The following is a 21,560-nucleotide window of genomic DNA, read 5'->3' on the forward strand; positions in this document are numbered from 1 at the left end:
GTTTCTCCTAGTACACTGCCCACCCCTTCCTTTGCATAGTGTAAAAATTTACTGTTCCACAACATTTTTCCATTTTTGGTAACAGCTTCAGTCAGTTCATGTATAAAGCAGAGTGCTGATATGCAGGTTTGGGTTATTTTGCAATTTCTAAAACTGCAGATAAGGATTTTTAAACTGAGTGAAATGACCTGGGAATTTACACTAATGGCAATAGGCAAAATTCTGGCCTGCATGAAGTCAGTGGGAGTTTGCCACTTTGGAAATGTTCAGAGCTGGATGCTTGGGACTTGTTGGATCTGAAAACTACTGGTCAGGCAGGTCTGGTGGCCTATATTTTCACTTCAGCGGCTAATGATTTTGAGATCAATTGATCTCTCCCTGCATACATAAAACACCAGGTGGGTTGGGGTGTCCCTGAAGGAGACAAGTCGGCACGGGTTCTTGTGCAGTGACTGAGGCTCTGTCTCTCGGTGGGAGGCCGGGCTGCAGGGGTCGCTGTGGGGCAGCTGGGCGCTGGCTGGGTCTCTCTCTCTGGCTGGCTGGCGGCCGGGCCGGCCAGGCTTGTTGGTGCCGGCGGTCCCAGGCGCGCGGAGAGAGCTGCAGCTGCTGCTGACTCGGAGCCCCGCTCCCAGGTGGGCCCCCTGCGGCTGGACGGAGCCGCCCCCGCGCGGGCTCTGCGGGGGAGTCGCGCGCAGCGCAGCCAGCTGCGGCCGATGCAGAAGCCGCGCCCGGCCCCGCAGCGCCGTGAAGGGCCGGGTCCCCGGGGAGGGGTGGAGGGAGTGGGCGGGCCACCCGTCCCGGTGTCCCCTGGCGCCGCGTCCCTGCCTCCTCCCGGGGAAGGAATGGGCGGAGTCCGCCCGGCCCGGTGCGGCTGCAGGGCGCGGTGCGGGGGGGGGTGGAAGGACGGGGGAACCTGTGCCCTGTGCTCCGTGGGGCGGGGTGTCCAGGCGGGGCGGGGAGCTGGGTTTCGGGGGTGGGAGGAGGAATCAGTGCCGGGGGGCGGGGGGTGATGAGGGGCTCGTGTCACGGCGGGGGAAGGGACACAGGTTGTGGATGGGCGGGGTGGGGGGCGGGGGTGTGGTGTGCTCTGCTCTGCTCTGCTCTGCTGGGGTCCTGCCAACTCTTGCTTGGGCTCACGCCCGGCTCGTCTTTGTTTCGAGAGCCGCAGGGTCTGGCAGAAATGGACCGGAATCCTTCGCCCCCTCCATGTGTGGCGGAGGCTGAGGAGGCTGCAGGGGCGTCCGTGGGGAACACCGTCTACAGCAAGCACTGGCTGTTCAGCGTCCTGACGAAACTGATCGAGGTGAGTGAGACGCACCGCCCGACGATCGCCGCGGACAGGCTGAGGAGCTGAGCTCTTTCTGTGAACAGGCTTGGCCCGCAGCTCTGTAAATGGGGGTTGTAACGTGGAGCGAAAGGGACGGCAGCGAATGACCGTGCCCTATACATATATTAGTAGGCTCAGTACCTGGGAGGGTGAAGAGCTATTTAAGCTAAAGGACAATGATGGTGCAAGAATAAATGGATATAAACTGTCCATGAATAAATTCAGGATGGAAATTAGAAGGAGGTTTCTAGTCATCAGAGCTGAGTGGGTCTTGGACAGCATCCAAATGGGACTTGTGGGGGCAATCAACTTAATTAGTTTTAAGAGAGCAGTGGGTTAATTTATGAGTGTAACTGTATGACCGGCTTGGTTGTGACATAGGGGGTCAAGGCTTAACAGCCTTGAGGTTCTTTTCTGGTTTATGTCTTATGTTCCTTAAAGTTCATGCTTCAGGGTTTTAATTGGTGACCGTCAGGCCCCCCCCCCCCCATTATCTGAGTGTTTTTTTATTGAAGCATCAGGGATGGTTAGGGCTGGAGATAGGACACTGGACGGGGAGGGCCAGGCATCTGAGGTGGCACCAAATATTTTCTCTCAGGTGCTTCGCTGGCTGGTTCTTGCTCAAATGCTCAGGGTCTAACCGATTGCCATATATGGGGCAGGAAGGAATTTTCCCCCAAGGTTAGATTGGCAGTGGCTTTGGTGGGTTTTGCCTTCCTCTGCAGCATGTGTATACAGGTTACTCGCCAGGATTTTCTAGTTAATTTCTGGGATTTTCTCGCTTAATTATTTCCCTGCCATTGTGTGGATCTTGGGCACTGTCGCACCTTGGTCTTTCCTGTCTCTTGTGGACTGTAAAATTTTTGTCTAATTTTGGTTGTTGGGGGTAGTGGGTGGGTGCTGGGTGGTGATGGTTGCCTGTAATATGTAGGAAGTCAGAATAGATGATTTGGTGGTCCCTTCTGGCCTTAAACTATGTGATTGTGACTTGTTCTCACTACAACTCTAGTTATTTGAAGTTGATTAGGCATCTCTTAGATCATTGTATGGTTTCATAACTTTAATATAACTAGCCCATTGAACACAATACTGATTCACAAGAGTTTCACTTTGTCATTCATAAAAATTTTTACTTAGTAGTCTAAAGATTTGTTATGATAAATACATCTTAATTCAGCTGTGTGTAATATCTCTGTAAAGGAAATAATACTTGAACTTTTCAGTAGAGGATCTCACATCCTCTAACAAATGTTAGTTAAACTTCCCAGCTATATGACCTATGTGTCTGGTGAGTAAGTATTGTTGTCCCTGCTTTTTTTAGATGGGGAAACTGAGGCAAGATGACATTAAAGGCCTGCATATCTTTCAAGGAAAGTCTTTTCTACCAAAAAAGATTGCTTATAAATGAACAGTACAGTTTTGGAAAGTCTGAAAAGAGTAGATTGTTAGTCACTTCTGTCTTTGGATAAGTAAAGCAATAGTTTGCCTTGAACAATTCACTGTAGTTCTTCACTGTGATTCACTTATTATTGCCCCATTTTCGTTTACTTCACTTGATAGGTCATTAGCCCTGAAAAGAGTGACTCCAACTTGAACAGCGAGGAGGTGCAGACGGAGTTAGATGAAGAAATGGAGAATGACATTTGTAAAGTGTGGGACATGTCAATGGATGAGGTATGTTGGGTGAACGGCCTTAACAAAGTGTTGAATATAACTGTAAAAGCTGAGAAATTTCTCTGCAGTGTTTCAGCCTTTAACTGAATGGCCTCAGTTGAAATGCTCTTCAAAGAAGAGGACTGACAGCTCTGTAGAAGACCTAGGGCTAGTCTACGTTAGAAGTGCTACAGTGGTGCAGCTGCACCATGTCTGGTGAAGATGCTCTACATCGATGGGAGAGAGCTATCCCGTCAGCATAATAACTCCACCTCCATGAGAGGCACTAGCTATGTCGGCATAGTGCTGTCCACACTGGTGCTTAGGGTGGTATAATTTATGTCACTCAGGGGTGTGGATTATTCACACCACTGAGAGATGTAAATTATACTGAAGTAAGTGGGAGTATAGACCAGGTTCTAGAAACAAGCATTCTCTGCCAGCTTCCCAATTTGAATGGTATTGTTCCGTCTCTGTTTTAACTGGCACTATCTGCTAAGGGTCCGTAAGCAGAGTATGCATGGTAAGTTGATATAAAAAGATGCCTGTCCCTATCATAAGGCTTTTTCAAGTACCAGGCTGAGAATAGCAAGCATTTGTATGCACTCTAAACCAAACACACTTTCATGAAGAAAGACCTTCAGTTAGACCCAGGCAGCTGGCTCCGGAGAAGAGGAGGAGTGGACACTAGGATGGAGTTGCATTGGTGCTAAAGCTGAAGGCAAACCCACTATCTCTTTGTGTGTTGAGGGTGAGATTTAGAATCAAATCTGGTGCTGACACAATAGTACGAATATATGCATTGATCTTGGCAGTGCCCAAGGAAGAAACCAATGAATTTTATAATGATCTACAGAAAGTAAAAAAAAAAGTTTCAAGACAAGAGATGTTGCTGTGTTATCAAAGTAGGATTGCACTGGAATTTTTGGACTGGAGCAACAAGCAGATTCCAGCTCAGAGAAGAAAACAAAAGAAGCTACTAAATTTCTGCCCGTGCAACATATTGGTGATAATGAACATGCTGTTCCAACAAAGAAAGGTGATGAGGGAGTTGAACTGGCTATCACTTAACGGGCAAAGGAAGAATACGATAGACTTTGTACTTGTGAATTGCAGGTGGAAATCAAGTGTGTTGTCATGCAGATCATTTGTGGCAGATTTTGTATCAGTTCATAAGTTAATGTTGGCGTTGATGGGATTGAAAGTAACTGAAAAACTGCCAAGAACTGAGATCTGTGATGTGGATAAATTGAAAGAGCCAGCTATCAAGCAAGAATACAAAGAAGCCATGCAGAAAAAAGTCATGTCTCTGGTGAAAGAAGAAATTAACATTGAAGAGACATGGAACAGTGTTTTAAAAAAAGTCAGGGGCCGGGGAGCATGGGGGCGATTGAGTAAATTAAGTAAAGGAGAATAAAAAGGAAAGAGCCAAGTCTAAGGGCCGAGTATAATAGGTTGACCAGAGAAAGCAAAGTGAGCAAAACAACTGGATAAATGAACAATGTGTAGAAGCAGAAGAATACACAAAGTATGGCACAAGTTGTATTGCATGATAAGAAAAGTGAATGAGATGTATTCGTTGAAAATGTCAACAGTGAAAGACATGCAGTGGCAAATAATGAGGATGAAGAGGCAAAGCACAAACAGGGGAAAGAATATTTTGAAGAGCTGTACAGAGTTCAGAATACAGTAGATAAAATGTTTCTGGAAAAGTCTTCCTGTACAAATGAGGGAGAACAGATGCTGGAGTTCTTTGAAGTAAAAATCTCACTAGAAAGTTAGGAAAAGGTGCCCAGGAAGTGACAACATAACTGCAGAGCAGTTGAAGAACACACGGTAAAGACAATGCACAAACTGTTTAACAAGATTTACAAGCCAGAGCAAGTGCAGGGCAAATGGGGGAAGTGATAGCACTGATCTATAAAATAGGAGCTAAGAATGAGGGTAAGAACTATGGAGGAATCAGCTTACTGAATGTGCGGGAAAAGCACTCACAGGATACTGCAGAGGAGAATGAAGAGGTTCATAGAAGCAGCGTTTGCCGAAGGACAGGTCAGCTTTAGACCAGGATGGAGTATAAAAAGTCAGCTATTTATGATGAGACCGGTATCAGGAAGCAGATAGAACACAACCAAACTTGTTAAAACAACTTTAGAGACTTTAAACAGGCTTCTGATTAGCATTTGGCAGAAGGGGTTAGGACAAGTCTTGAGAACATGTGACATCCCTGAGAAATTGATGAAGCTGGTAGAAAACATCTACAGAAAGTCAATGGGTGTGGCAAGAGTAGACAAGAAGCTGATGGAATGGGTCAGGATAACCATAGGAGTGAGATAAGGATGCAAGCTTTAGCCAGATTTGTTCAACTTGGTACTGGAAGCAGTGTTGATTAGCACTGAGAGATAACATGACTCCTCTTATTTCATGTGGGAGGATAGTGAATAACCTTAGATTCACAGAGCATATTGATTTCATAGCATTGTCTAAGGAAGATTTACAGAGAATAACTGCCAAGGTAGACTGGGAGAGCAGAAAATTTGGACTGAAGATCAGCGTGAAGAAGGCCAAAAACCTATAGCAACTGGAAGACAGGAGGAAGAGGTCAGTATCAAACTTGGAGACAAAGAACTAAAACAGGTGGAAAAACATGGTAATTGTAAAGATGACATAAAAGAAGACTGGGACTAGCTGCAACTGCATTCAGAAAATTCTATGAGATGTGGAAGGCTAAAATCAGTGTATATGAGACAGTTGTCATGCCTGTACTGTTGTACAGATTGTAATGTGAGGAGAGCTGATGAATGTGTGATATTAACTGCAGAAATGAACTGGCTGAGGGGCGTACTGAGAGTTTCAAGACTGCAGAAAATGAAAAACGAAGTGATAAGAAAGTAGGTAAGGCAAAAAATAATGCTTTTACAGAAGAGACAAGAAAGACAACTGCGGTTTGGATATGTGTCAAGAATGTACCCGGAAAAGATACCATATATGGTGATACATATCAGAGTTCAAGGAACTAGAAATAGAGGATGACTGACGATGAGTGTTGGACAGATACAGTGAAGAATGATATAGAACAAAAAGTTTAACAATGAACAAAGCTGTGAGCTTGTGCAAGACCGAAAGTGATGGAAAGACTTCATTTGGCCCTGTCATCAGAGTTATGGGAGGGGATTAGCTTCAGGGAAGAGGCAGGGGTGCGTGTGTGCGTGTGTGTAAAAGAATACTGTTTTCTCAAATTTACCTATAGACTCTTGTGACGAATGTAGTACCATTTGGTGGTCATTGGTCCAAAATCACCTGGGTTAAATGGCTCCAGTTCCTTGTATTTTTTTATGTCTGATTTGAAATAAAACATCCATAATTAGAGCTCAGTACATCAGCCATTATTGATGCTAATTCTGGTGGCTTAAAAGTTTATAATGGCTGTTTGCATCTTTAGCATTTTTAAGGCTAGAGGTAATGTGATGCTGCCTTTAGAATGACTCATTTCTCTATCGCCATGATAAGTTTTTGATATTAAATATAATTAAATCTGATAAGTAGGCTAGGTTTATCAGTTTGATTGACAAAGTCCCAAGGTAGAGATATAACATGACTTCTTTATTTTGTGGGGCAAATTGATACCCAAAGATTACAAACAGTGAAGTACTAGCAAATTCTCAATGAAAGAAAAAGATACATTCTATATCCGCTTCTCTAGATCTTTGAAATAAATAAACAACTCGAAAGATGTCCTTCACTTCTAAGTAGAGAATTAATCTTGTGGTTTAATGAGGTGAAATGAGGAGGAGAACATTTCTAATACATTCCTCTTTTGTACACTCTGATCAAGTCCTAATGGTAATCCCTTCCCCTGTGTTTCTTTTTATATGCCTGGATGTGGGGTCATTGGCTGAATTCTCATATCTTAGGGAAGGGTTATGTGTGCTGAGAGAACAAGAAAAATTAAAACAATTTTTTGGTACACTATTGCTAATTCAGTATTTTGGAGATATGTTGAGTAGGGGTTTGTAGAATCTCTCATTAATTAGACTGAAGGAATAAGAATGGTAGAACCAGTGGACACATCAATGTATATGTTTTCTTTTGTCATTGAGTATAATTGGCAAGCCAGCAAGGATTGGTAGATAACTCACCTGTCATAGTGAATCTGACAACTGCTTGATCCAGCCTGATCCCATGAAAGAGAGGTTTGATTTGTATGTGGAAATTATATGTTAAAAAAGGAAGAAAATATGTCTAACACTTTTTTTCCCCAGGATGTCGCATTATTTCTCCAAGAATTTAATGCCCCGGATATATTTATGGGAGTGTTTGCCAAGTCTAAGTGTCCTCGACTTACTGTAAGTATTAATACTGTAATGCTATTAGTACTGGAATGTTAATGAAAAGCCCTGTCCTGTTTAATAGCAATAACAGATAGTCCTGGGTGAACTCTTGTGAAATATCTTCCTCTTTCCCCTTCCTTCATGTTGTGTTTTTATGACTTGAATGATGGAGTAGAGGAGGGTGGCTTCTAAAATACACTACATCCTATTTTAGATTATTATTTACAGTGCTCTCAAATCTTCTTTCTGCTCACTGGTCTATGATCAGTGCTTAGAAAAAGTTACAGGTCTTGGATATAGGTATTTGTTCTAGTCTCTCAACGTGATTTTGGTCTTCATGGATTATTAGATACCAGTACTTAGAATTCTACCATTCTTATAACCACTTTCCTTCCCCCCCCCCCCCCCCCCCCCGGCTTTCAGTTTTCATATGGTTTTTAGCAGTTTGTATCTCACAATCCACTATCAATAGGAATTAAGATTAGGAGTTCCAAAAGTGCTTAGTGCTGTCTTAACTCCACTACCACTGAAATCAGTGGAAGAAGAGTTGGGCTGACACTGATGTCTTTTGAAAATCCCACTCTTAATGCTTTGTCATTTGAAAGCTGGGTTCCAAATTCTCTGATCATATACTGCCATGGCATTGGCTTGTCTCTTTAGCAATTTAAGACGGTCATTGCTAAAGTTGTGGTGTAATTTAAAGGTCGGTGAAAAAAGACCGGAGTAAAAATGCCTTTTTTTGGTTGTTGTTACCTTTTGGCCTGCCAGAGCTAGAATCCAAACTTCAAATTACTGAAGATTTGAGATTTTCAGATTTCCAGTGACATTTGTTATTAGCAGTGGTTATTCACAAGATACTTCAGAGCTCTTGATCTCTGTGTAGAGTTGTACATTCTTTTGGTCACCATCATCCAGGAGTGAATATAGTCTTTTAGTGCTAGCTGCTGCATTTTGTTTTTAAAAAACTCTGCAATCAGAAATTGAGGTCTATTGGGGGTTTATTGAGAAGATACATTCTCTCTCTCCTGACAAGAGAGAGAGTCATGGGGCGTTGCATTTGTGTGCCGAGTTCTTTGTTCTTATACTGTTTTTGGAGTGTGAAATCCAACTAAGCTCCAAACTTATTTGCACAAAGTATGTATTTGTCTGGCCTAACTAACGAAAGCAAGGAAGTTTTGTTCCAAGGTATATTAGTTTTTTATTTTTTTATTTTTTTTAACCCTTACCTATGGTAAGCCTGAGGAATACTTGCCATCATTTGCCCATCTAGTATAATTAGCCATCAGGGCATCTTGGGCAATCCTACAGAACATCTCTAATAGAAACATTGTCTGTGTGGGAAATGAATGCTCATACTAACTAATGGAAATGAAGTGAGAACCAGCTCTGCCAGCAGTTAAATCTGTACCCTAAGGTCATGGAAAGGAAATTGTAACCTATAATGCATTTGCCTAATTGAACTGTATTTTGATTTCACAGGAAATCTGTGTGGGAATACTGGGAAATATGGCCTGTTTCCAAGACATATGTATGTCTATTAGTAAAGATGAGAATCTTGGGTAAGTTTGTTTGTGTGTGCTTTTGTTTTCTGTCTTGTGTGTATGCAAGATATGGATTAAACATTCAGACTCTATTTAGTCTTAGATTTTGGACCAAATAGATGAGGTTTAAATTTTAGGAAATTCATTTTATTGTAAATATTTTTGTCTCTGTAATAGTGTTTGTTACTTTTTTTTAAATAAAGAAAAGGCCTTTTATTGAACTTGTCTATCTTAAAGTGTAATGCAGATAAATTAATCCACTGTTTCTGTATCTCACACTAGTTATATTAAGAAGAGTGACAAAGCTTCTCATCCTCTGCTTCACCTTAGTTCAGATGTTTCAACTGACTAGTTTTTGAATGCAAGATAATGCCTCTTTTAGAAGTTTTCAGTGTTAAGAAAAAGCTATGATGAAAAGAGGAGCTGTCAGTTAACCCCTATGAGAGTCCCCTCCTATCACTCATAATAAGCCCTTGAATATATATTGATAGAAGCCCAGGAATCCATTTTTTGTCTGATTTTTTGGAATTGGAAACATCATTAATCTCTCCACAAATAGAGGATGTTTTTACTTTTATGTTGGGGCAGACTGCTGGTGCGAAAAATTGATGTGAAATTAATCCTGTTCGAAAATGATTTTTTTTCATTAAGAACAATTCAGTTAAGCTTCCTGTTGTAACTTTTTTATTTACAGACAAATGTTATTGCAACATTTATGTGATTCAGACTCTCCTACTCTACTGGAAACAAGCAGGTAGGGTATCATGTTAGCAACTTAAATATTGATGTTTGATAAAGTTTAAATGTGTTCTAATGCCTATAAATAAAATCCTTGAGGGCGGGCTGATTATTTGGTTTTCTCTTCTTTTCCCTTAAATTCTACAGTGGGCATGGATTTCATCCCTCATGGGCTTGATTTTTATCTCCATTGCACCAGTAACATTAGTGTAAATCCACAGTAACACTACTATAATTAGGATCTGGCCCACTGTATTTTAAATTACATGCAAAGCTAAACTTGCAGTTATTGTCTAGGTTGTTGTTAACTTGCCTCTCCCAAGCTGAGGTGGCCAACATCTGGGTTGAAAGAATACGAGAAAACCCATCCGTATATGACTGTGTTTGTTTTATCATGTCAAGCTCTACAAATGGTAAGTTGCCAAGTAATTTGGGTATTGGTGTTGATAGATAAAACACAATGCTGAACTAATATCTGAATTTTAAAGACAAATGGTTTTGTTTTGAAAGTGTAGATTACATCAAAAATAGTAAGCTCCATTAATACAGAGAAGGCCAGAATAAACTGGATCTACTCTTGCAGGTTTTATACATGTGTCTGAGCCCTAAAGAAAAAGGGAAGATTGAAATCAGCCCTAGATTTACATCTGTGCTAGATCAAAGGCAAAGCACATGGTCCTTTTATTGAAATACCTATACATGGCATTCTTATTGTTTTAAAACAAGCCCATGTTTTCAGTTATTCTAGTGTAACATTGTATCTGTTTTTAAAGTTTGATATCTGAATGCATTCTTTTCTTGTTAGGACTAAACTGAAAAACAGATTTAGAAAAACAAACCAACTAATAGGCCGCTATCTTGCTTATTCTTGCAACATTACAACTTACGCTGTTTTAAATATGTAGTTTGACTGACATTTTTTAATATAAATGGCTGTCTTTCAAGTTCAGCTAAATAAAAACAGCAGTCCATTTGTCCAGAAATCCTGAAATTTCAGCTTTTTGGTTTAGAAGAATGTCAGCTGTAGTGTTACCTTTTTAAAGAAATAATACTTTGCTCTTCTATCTGAGGGTCTCATATGTTTGATTTCAGTGGAACTACTGAAAGAGTGAAGTGCTACTCAGCATGTGTATTTATTCTGAATTCTGTTTTTTATGTGTTAACATGGGTGAGAATTTTGTATCCTGGTTGCTCATTATTCATTGAAATTTTATTGTTATATGTTTTTGTCTGTGCAGTTGAACTGCTGGTGAAAGTGGGCGAGGTGGTGGACAAACTCTTTGATCTAGATGAAGAGCTAATGTTAAATTGGATTAAAAATGGCTCTTGTCAATCAGTGGGACAGTCTACAGATGATTCCCCAGAAGAACGTCCAGATTTTAAGATTGTACCTTGTGTACTTGAAGCAGCAAAACAAGTCCGGTACGTGTGCTTTTTCTCCTTTACTTTTGGGGATGGGGTACCTGCTGATTATCTTCTGAGGGTCAATCCTGAAACTTTTGACTTCAGTGGGGACTATTCATATGAGTAATAGGGATTGGTCCCTATGATTTTTCATATAAAAGTGCCATGATTTATTATTCTAAAGTTTCTTGTTTATGGGTTAGTTGGATAATCCTTGCATCCTAGTGTTTGTGAAAAGTCATGTGTTCATTATTAACAAAAACATCTGTTTTGTTGTTTGTTTGATGTAGCTCAGATAATCCAGAGGGGCTTGATGTTTATATGCACATATTGCAGCTTCTAACCACAGTGGATGAGGGCATTCAGGCTATTGGTAAGACACTTGAATCGTTGCATATTATGGAACAATACAGCGGTGAAGATGCTTAATTAAAATTAAAAAAGTCTTCCCTTGAATCGATGATGTTTTTTCTTTCTCAAGTGCAGTCTCCTGATGGAGGAAAAGAGACTTGGACTTTACTTTATGATCTGGTCTGCCATGAACTCTGCCAGCCAGATGATCCGCCAATCATCATTCAAGAGCAGAAGAGTGTATTGGCTTCTATTTTGTCTGTGCTGTCTTCCATGTTTGCTTCACAGATACAACAGGAATATGTCAATATGAGAAAAAGCAAGTATCATTTTTAACACTTGTACTGTTACCCCAAAACTTTGGAACCCACGAGATCCTATAATGGCTTGGGTATACTAATGGACCAATCCCAATCCTTAATTCTATAAATGGGTAATAGAAAGTGGTCTGCCCTAGGAGATTTACAAGGGTTCACCAAGGGATTTCCATTTAAATCATTGGACAATTGCCTAGACTTGCCTGCCTCGGTTTACCCTTGAGAGGATTTGGATACAGCCCTCTGCTCAAAGGATTGACATTCAGACAGTAATTTCTTCCAAAACAAAATCTCTTTCTTAAATGCTAATTCTAATACAATTGGATTCTGAAATTGAAAATCAACGCTATGTAAGAAAAGAAAATAAGCTGCTTGAGACAATACAGAAAACAATAGACTCCGCAGCATAAGACTACAAAATCAAACATAACATACACCATAACAATGTAGTGCAATACTCATAACACAATGTAACACTTCCTTAGCACATATTATAACAATGTTATGAATACTTAGTGCGGCATAGTATAGCATACATACAATATTACAACATAAAATACAGAGAGAAAAATCCCTTCATATGTATAAAGGCCTTAATACAACGTTGTAATATAAAGCCAAACCTATTACAGTGTAACACCCAGATTCCTTATACATATGTATAAAGTAACATTACAATAATTCACATTCAATAACATTACTGCAAACATTCTATGAGTGTTGATTATAGTCATGTAATGGGTGGAGTAAGAGGTCATTCCGATGCAAGCATCCAGCTTTATTTACAATTATATCCATATATTCCTTATCCTTAACAGAGTTATGTTTACTTTCCTTCTTGATCAAATCTCTCACTCATCTCAGCGGTCCTTCTGCTCTGTCTAACTGCTTGCTGCTGTCTGCTTATCTAGCCATCAGATCACCCACATTCAAGGCTGTCACCTCTCTGCCTTATATATGATTTTCTGCCCTTTCCTGATGGCTTGCTTTCTTGATGTCGATCGACAGCATCTTCCCCACCCAAGGGTGATATCATTTTCAACCAATCAACTGTCCAATAGGCTAATTAACTTTACATGTTTACTTCAAACTTGGACCTCCTTCCAATCCTCCTTCCTACATACTGACCACTCCTTGCAGGTATTAGGGGTGACCTTTATTTCTGCTTTTTTGCTCTTGGTCAGTTTCTTAACACCTCCATTTTGTTTCTCTCTCAGCATGACATCATTGGCCACCACTTTAACTTTCTAGCTAAAACTTGCTCTAAACTATCATTATTTACTATTTATCAAAAGCCTTAAACATAAAACTAACTGTATTTCTGTTCATGCCTAATCATTATGATACTGTTACCACCTTTAATTAAATTAGAACAGATAAAATCCACAGTGTTTTTCTGCCTTTCTTTGCCTGCTTTTCAGCAGTGTGGCCAAATGCTGCCTCTGGTGCTGATCTCCTTATATGGACTATAGCAACTTAAAAATCTCTTGTATCAGTACCATTCATGATGCTAGTTATGCCGGTATTGGGAAGGGGGTGTTAATTTAATTTATTGGTTACTAGAAACTGGTTCAGGGCACAAAATCGCTACAGGTTTAAAATGGCCCATTATAAAGATAGAGAGAGTTTGCAAAATTCTTATCTAAATCAGAGTTCAGATTTTAAACATTTCTAAAATTAGGGGGGTATTTGTATCTAGGTTTTCAGATCAATCTCCTCTTTACCAGTATAGTTGGATGTCAGTCGTCCCTCCCCCTCTGGGTTGGAGGGAGGCCATACTGCCTCACTACGTTACCGTCTATTGATAGGGCAATTATCCAATCAGCAGTTTAGGGGAGTTCTGTTCCTCAGGCAGGGCCATCTATAGCCCTGGCCCTCAGAGCAGGGCAAGTATGCAGTTGATAGTCCCTGGGCCTCAGGCAGGGCAGAGCAGGAAACACGGTCTAGAGGCCCTGGCCCTCAGGCAGGGCAGGGAGAGCACACTGTCTATGGGTTCAGGGTCCTTCAATAGGGGCAGAGCCAAGTAGCAGCTTGTAGCCCAGGCCCTCAGGCAGGGTCGGGCCAGTGAGCAGTGGTCTAGGGGTTCAGGTAGAGGGCTAGGCACCAAAGCAGTCTAGGGGCTCAGGTCACCAGTGCGGGAACTGTCACCCCAGGAGTGGGATGGTAGGGGGACGCAGGCCCACCTGACTCCACCGCGTCCCAGCCCACAGCCCTAACAATGGAGGAGCGTTCATCAGTGGGGAATCCAGCCATAATGCGCTGACCAGGTTGCAGGCCCCAACACAGCTGAATTGCAGTTGGCCGTCCCTGGGCTACTTCCTACCTGCCCCTCAGGGTGTATCTGAGTCTAAGGGGTGTCCTCGGTTACCCTGGGGTAGGTAGCCAGCGGCAGTCCTGGCAGTTCCCCTGCAGGCACAGGCTCCCCAGCGGGCAGGGTATCTCTGGGCTTGGCAGCAACCTGAAGCAAGCCAGGTGCCTCTGTCTCTCTCACTGTCTCAGCCATAACTGAGCTGAAGGCCCTGCCTTTTATACTTCCTGTCCCACCTACCCACTTCTGGTGGGAGGGGTGCAGTTGGTCTTGCTCCATCCACTTGGATAGGGAGGGTGGCTCCTCTTCTGGCTCAGAGGGATGCCACACCACCTCACTACAACCAGTTATGGTGGTAAGTAATAGAACTGCAAAAACAATATTTGTTAATCACAGAGGCTTTGGTTGCAGTTATTTTAGGAGGTGGGGAATTCTGTATTTAATTCATGCATTTTTATCATTTGCATCACCTTTGTGAATGTCACTGAGAAATGGATAAAAACACAAGATGAAAGCACTGACATGGAACTAGAGTTGATATCTTTAGCAGCAGAAAATTGCACTGTTCACTTGACTGGCAATTATTATTGTGCAAAGTTTTTTGTACTAGCCTCTGGTTTTTTTTTTCTTCAGACAGTAACAAAACTTACGAATGGCTTACGTTGATGGCCTGGTTTCCTTTGCCTTTGGGTCTGGCTTGGTACAGCCCAGGTATACAAGTAATGGGGAAAGGGTTCAAGGAGTTAGACCTGCACAAGCGAGTATATGCCCTGCCAGTAAATGAAGGGAGGTTGGTTTGGCTTAGGCTACCTCAGAAGTGTGGCAGGAATTGTGCTTGCTGTGAGCTACTACTGGGGAAATTCTTCCATACCCTGGGGCTATGTCTTTAAAGACACATTGTGGCCTGCAGAAAGGAATGGTGTGCAGTTATAATAGCGAGTCAGATACTAATTATGTGTAATGGATTCATAGTTCTCTAGAGTTTTGTCTCCTCCTGGATGGTGCTATCTCCTAACACTTTTAAAAAATCTTGTTGACATCTACAGATAACCTATTGTCTTGAAGCAATTGGAATGTACATTTCTACATCCTTATCAAATCTTCCTTTGTTTCTCTTGACAGTATCTGGAAAATACTCCAAATCTGTCTTTCACTTTGTAAAACTGTGGTTTCCTGTTTTTGTATATTAGATATGCCTCTGATTGGGAGCTTGATTCGAATCTTACAAAACATGGAGGACTGTGGGAAGAGATCTTTTGATAACTCAAAGAAATCCCAACCAGAGGAGACTGAGAAGTCGGGAACAGCTGAGGAAGACTTCCATTTGAAAATCTTGAAGGACATCTGTTGTGAATTGCTTTCCAATATGCTTCAGGAATTAACTAAGGTAAAGACAAAAATTTTAGTATGATTTTATGCAGAGGAGAGAGAGAGGAAATCTTATTATTCGTGGGGTATTTTCTTTCTTTTCTTTGCTCAGTTTAAGTACAACTATGTACTAAAAACTGAGTTGTGTGCGGTTCTGTTTAGAGAAGTGATTGGAGATACAACTGTAACCTATGTGGCACAAGATACAGACCAAGATATTTCTGAAGATTTCAATCTATTTTGTGGGATCAAGAAAATAATTTATGTACATTGGTAATTCCTTTTTTGGATGTGAATGAATGAATGTAAGTCAAGGAGAGAGTATGTGTATATCTTTATTTAAGTGGCAATTTCTCAGCTCTTGGCTAAGAACTTCTGAAGATCTTTTTTGTGAGAACATTTAAGCTATGAGACTGTTTTCCCACTCTGTTCAGTTTTGTGTTTGCTATTGTGTCTAGACAATAAGCTTTCTTACTTGTTTGATGCATTTTACCTGCTTTACAATGAGTATGTGTATATGGCACTATGCATGGGACTGTGAGCTTGTGTGTTCAGCAACTGTTTATGAAATACTAGTTGTTTTTTTTTTTTTTTTACTGTTGTTTTCTAGGAAAATATATTAGAGGGATTGAACCAGGGACATCTAAATGAACAGAAATGTTCCTGTGCGTTTCAAAATCTTTTACCACTATATTTCACTTCAGTGAGTATTTGACATGGGTGAAAACAGTTTGGATGGGAATTTATAGTTAGGTTTAGAGGAAGGGTGGGATTACTCTGGCATAAAATGCAATGTCTAATGCAATATTAGACATTCTTGTTTCTCTCCTTTTCTTTTGGCTCACTTCACCCAAAACTCTTGTAAATTGGCAGAGCTTCATTGTTTTTTATAGAGATGCTTTTTTTAAAAAAAGCACATATCTGATTTCCAGAGAACTAAAATCATTTTTTTTTTTTTAAAACCAAGCCCAACCTTCACTGTTATTGGACAGGATCGTGCTCTGTTGATTAGTCTGTGGAACTCATTGTCACAAGAGATTATTGAAGCCAAGAGTTGATTCTAAAAAAGGATTAATTATTTATATAGACAACTAGAAGATCAAATTCTACACTAGTAAACACTTAATAAAAATTTGGAAGTGATATACTTGTCCTTTGGGCTTTAAGCCAGATTCTAATTTTGGAGGTTTTGGTGGCAGATTATCATATAACTGCATAGTGCAGGGTTTCTTGCACTTTCCTCTGAAATAGTACTGTCTGCTGTCAGAGATATGATACTGGAATAGACAGACCACTGGTTTGATCCAGTATGGCAGTTTCTTTGTTCCATCTGAGTGCATTTGGCATACTTATGTTTTATTTCTAGGTGGAGAGTTTCCTTGAAGCACTGCGTGAGGCTGATCAGACGCTTGCTGGCAGCCTAGAAAAACGTTTCCCAAGCCTGAGACTCCAGACATAAGGAAGTACATAGAATATTTTCTTCCTATGGAATGAAGATTTTGACTGTTTCTTTACAGTATTTTACAAATCAACATGTCAATAAACTCAAAAGAATGAGTTTAACCCCTTTATCTGCAGATGGAATTTAAGAAATTTCACAGATATCCCTGGTTAATCTAGGATTAACCTGATCTGGGATGGTGAAGGAAATAAACTCTCTGGAAGTCAGTTCTTCATCCTGCAGTCTTGTTGGCTTTTGTGATCAGTGGCTTTTGATTTCTAGCTGCTTACTTGGTACACAAAGCAGAAATATAAATATACTTTTGTATTTTAATAACTCCTGAGCTTTTGCGTCTCATCTGTTGGAACAATGAAATGTACTGAATCTATTAAAATGCTAATAACATTTTTAAGTTGCTGTTGGTAGGAGGGTTAGTCAGTAAGAAATCTTAAATATTTTCTAGCTAAGCAATCATTAATTTCTTCAAGCACCCTAGAAAGGAGTTAAATCACAATGATACATGACTTGCTTTGTTTTGTAAGATGTCAATAGTGTGTGCAGATGTTATAGCAGAAATGTTGCAACCTGTTCTGCTATGATATCTGTACTTCTAATTTCTAAGCCCCCTTTGCACTATGGGGCAATCTAGGGAATCTAGCTTCAGTACAGTTTTAATTGGGTTACTTTCAGGTTACTTTGCAACTTTTACTTGTTGTCAAGTCACCTGACTCAGAGTTATAGGGTGAATCTGGGTTTAATCAATTGCATATAAGCAAACTCTGCTTTTTAGAAATGCTGTCTGTGCTTCAGTTCAGAAAAATAGTATGTATCAAACAGTTCTTGTTCCGTGTTGATGTATGTTGTTATGTTGAATTATTTTGAATGAAATTAGAAATCACTTTTTAGGATGGGATTTTCAAAGAAGTTTAAGGGAGTTAGATATCCCAACTCCCATTGACTTTCAGCTCTCTTACTCTTCTCAAAATCCCTCTCTTCAGTTTTTTTTTTTTTAACTGCAGTACATTTTCACAGCTCAACTTGTCTACTGTGTTTGGACATCAAAGATGATACACTAATATGTTGGCTCGTGTTTCTATAAACTGGAACTGGCAACAACTGGTCCAAATTAATTGAGATATAAAAGAGGATGGAACAAGTTCATGAAGAATAGCTCATTAGCATACATACATTCTGCAGTGTTCCAGGTTTCTGTTGGTTTACACTTTGCTTGCCATGATTTATATGTACAGGGGGTAATTTTTAAAGATACAGTATCTCTACATGTGCTAACTCTTTTCATCCAAACTTCTAGTTTTCAGAGGTAGTACAACTCAGTCTTTGTCAGGTAATTGACAGCATCTCTGTTGTTGATAAGGGGACTTAATGCCTGAAAAAGCTGGCTGAAGTCATCATAAGAATTGCAGTGGTTTCTGGCATTTGTTTTGTATGTTACTGGAAGCAATTGGTAACTGAATATGGCTACCAGGTTTTCAAACTACTTTGGCAGTTTTGAATATTTTCTTAAAACGACAAGTTTATAATAAAGTTATTTTTAGAAAGCACTTTTTGGTTTTCTTTACTCTAAGTGTCAAATATACCTTCGAGATCTGTCAGATATTTACTGCTATCTTGAGTAAAGGTAAGTTCTGAGAACAGAACTGAAACTTGTTTCTTATGGTAAATGTCCTGTGAAACTTGTTCTCCTTTACCAGAAATTTGTTAACACTCTCTCAATGTATTGTAAGCCTTTGCTTTGTCACTGAAGCTAATGAGACAAAAGCTCAGACAGAAGCTGAGGCAAATTGCCTCTTCCAGTGGAAGTAGTCTCCAGTCCTTGTCTTTTTGCTACATTATTTTAGCTATGCTTATCTAAGAAAGTATCATAGATGTGTCTTTATGGAAAAAGTACCATAGGTTTCCACCAACATTCACATTCTTTGCTTGTTTGCATCTCTTGATGTGCTGTGCTTTACAAACTCTCCTTAAAGTAACTTTCATAGAAATTGAGGATGAAGGAGACCTGTTGGCTCATCGGGTCCATCTCTCAGCCAATAGAAGGTCATTCCCCAATCTATGTTATCAATGCTTTGTGCAGAGGTTATATGTGTTTTAAGTTATTTGGTGTGGAGAGGGATGCAGCTCTTTCTGGGATTTTTTTTTTTCCCTATAAGCGGGGTAATACCTAGCATTGCAAGACAATGGCATGAACATTATATGCTCTGGAGAAAAAGTGACTGCTTTTCTCTTTTTTAATCAGAGAAAAACAAATGGGATCCATTTAAATTTGGGTGGCTTTAAATTCAGGATAGTGTCACAAAACACAAAATGTCAAGGGGTGTATATTGTTAAGTCCCTGTAAAAATGGTCCCAAAAGATGTAAGTACTATTCAGCATGTTGTGAAAGGGACTTGAATGGAAAATTCTCCATTTCATGCATTCTGCCTTTTTACAACTAAACCAACTGTCATTAAACAACAAAATTTCATCTACAAAGTTTTAAAATTAAAAGTTGAGATTTAAGAGAACTGGACTGGCAATGGGCTATATTATTAATATATTGGGCTTTGGATGTAGGAAATCCTCAGTGAACAGCTCTCCCCTCTGAAATTCTTTTTCCCCCCGTTCTGACAGAGTGCTAGAATGTTGACCTTCAAGCTAACAGGTAAGATTCCAGCTCTTACTTCCCTCAGGCTTTTTCCTGTGAGGGAATAGTAGTATAGAGTTTATTGGTGGAAGAGAATCCACTAGTGACATTGCTAGTTACCAAGTTGCTGGATTCTTTTTAATATTTAACACATAGGGTGAAATCCTGGACTTGTTGAAACCAATGGCAAAATTCCCATTTACTCAAGTAGGACCAAGATTTCAACCACAATCTTTTCACACTCCTTTGATAGTGACCAAAAATTGCTACAAACTGATGGCATGTTTGGCCTATATGAGATTAGATGAAGGTCCTTGTCCAGCTCCTGCTGGACTGCAGTCGATATAAAAATACTATTCTAGTTAAATTAATAGATTTTTAAGACTAGAAGGGTCCATTAGTTAATCTAGTCTTACCTCTTGTATAACACAGGTCAAAGAATTGCACCCAGTTACTCCTGTATTGAACTGAATAAATAGTTTGAGAAAGGGCTGGTCTACATGGGGAAATTTGGTGGCATAACTATACTGTAATTATTATTCTGCTATTTTGTACCAGAAGAGAAATTACTCTACTTTAGAAGCAGTGTAACTATTCTGGAATAAAATTACTTTTATTATGCAATAGAGGTCCATACAGGGACTTGTATTGATATAATTGTAACAGAATAATTATTACAGTATAATTGTACCAGGAAATTTCTCCATGGGAATGTAGACAGAACCCTCCCTCCCCCCACGATCCCTAGACTCAGCCCTTCGTTGTCTGAGCTATGGTGTATTGTCAGGAGAGTATAGGAAGAGGTTTTTTGCTTCCACTGCTCATCTAGGCCTAGTGTATGTGTAAAGGATTTCAGTTTTCAGGCTGCTGATTCGCACCTTTTGCTGGTGCTAAATTCCCATGGAAAGTTTGAAAGGCAAAAGTTGAGGTTTTAAAATATTTTCAGGTGTGACCTATTTCTTGATAATCCTTTTCATGTTGATAATCTGGTTTCATGGTGATAATCTCTTTCATTTAGAGCAGAGAGAATGTTTATGGAGCCTTTGAGCTTCTTAAAGTGTAGTTTTTTTTAAAAAAACTGGTATAGTGGGTAAATATGGTAGAATCACATCTTGCAGCACTGTGATAGGACTCTTGCTGAACAAAAGTCTGGCAGTAAGTGTGCATTTTCCCTGCACACGAGGTAAATATATGTAATTTTTTTTTTTGCATTCAGAAATGGTTCAAATTCTATTTCTACATTATTTGGTGGTTTTATGTGTGTGGATATTATGCAAGTGCAGTATCCATAACTACCACATGGGATCTCTCTCAGTCTGATCTTTATATCATGCTCCTGTTTAGACTATAATATTTATTTTTAGTTTTGGCTCCCTTTTCCTGCCTTGTTATCATGTTCATTGCCAAACTAAAGCTATTTAACATCATTGCGTTTTTGAATGTATGTATCTGTTCATGCAGGCAGGTAGTTTACTCCCACACTGAACGGTTACTTTCAGTGACATTTTCCATTTCTTTCGTTAAAAGAAAGCTACATCTCTTTGACTGGTGTAGAGTTGTGAAAGATAAACATATCAGAGCACTGAACCGATATGACGGAGTATTTTGCTCCCAATGGAACTGAAGCTGGCATGAATCCTTAGTGATATGTGATGGCACCATAATATTACAGTGATGGGAGATTTAGAAATCAAGAGAAAAAGTTTAGTTTAAGTTGGTTGTATGTACAAACTAGGAATTGTATTTGAAAACATTAGGTTAGATTAATCTGTATTATTATTCTGTTGATTTCAAGGGAATTACAACAGATTAATTTGGCCCATGTTTTTATGTAAACTTGCAATTTGTCTCTCCTCCTGGTAGCTCCCTTCTGTTGGAATGCTATGTCATAAAACCATAGAAATTAGAGCTGGAATAGAACTGTTTAAACATTTAATCTGTTACCCTGCCAATGCATGTTTGAGCTGTACATTGCGATTTTTGTAGTATTCTGCCACCATAAATTTATATGTCCCAACTAGCAGAATTTTTGCCATTTCCTTATGGGGAGATTAAATCACAGAACTCAATGTTGGGAGAATTTTTCCATAATATTCAGGCTGAATTTCTGCTTATCAGCTTTATGCCATTACATTTT

At 39.9% G+C, this 21,560-nt stretch overlaps 1 protein-coding gene across 1 annotated transcript; it reads left to right on the top strand.

The window, feature by feature from the left end:
• Window positions 1-605: 605 nt before the first annotated feature.
• SAAL1 (serum amyloid A like 1) lies at window positions 606-18,341 on the top strand. The gene is made up of 13 exons (XM_067540652.1): window positions 606-632; window positions 1,169-1,303; window positions 2,888-3,001; window positions 7,243-7,326; window positions 8,791-8,870; window positions 9,547-9,606; window positions 9,888-10,003; window positions 10,829-11,012; window positions 11,285-11,367; window positions 11,476-11,664; window positions 15,161-15,357; window positions 15,949-16,041; window positions 16,705-18,341. Exons 2-13 carry the CDS (start codon window positions 1,181-1,183, stop codon window positions 16,795-16,797), a joined length of 1,416 nt encoding a protein of 471 aa, XP_067396753.1. The 5' UTR covers window positions 606-632; window positions 1,169-1,180; the 3' UTR covers window positions 16,798-18,341.
• The last annotated feature ends 3,219 nt before the right edge of the window (window positions 18,342-21,560 follow it).

This window comes from Emydura macquarii, unplaced genomic scaffold (assembly GCF_026122565.2).
Source record: "Emydura macquarii macquarii isolate MOO-44397 ecotype Brisbane River unplaced genomic scaffold, CSIRO-AGI_Emac_v2 contig_587, whole genome shotgun sequence".
Lineage (NCBI taxonomy): Eukaryota > Metazoa > Chordata > Testudines > Chelidae > Emydura > Emydura macquarii.

Coding starts and splice junctions, on each gene's coding strand:
- SAAL1 (XM_067540652.1), top strand. CDS start 1,181: ATGGACCGGAATCCTTCGCCCCCTCCATGTGTGGCGGAGGCTGAGGAG. Junction 1,304..2,887: donor TCCTGACGAAACTGATCGAG/GTGAGTGAGACG, acceptor TTCACTTGATAG/GTCATTAGCCCTGAAAAGAG. Junction 11,368..11,475: donor TGAGGGCATTCAGGCTATTG/GTAAGACACTTG, acceptor TTCTTTCTCAAG/TGCAGTCTCCTGATGGAGGA.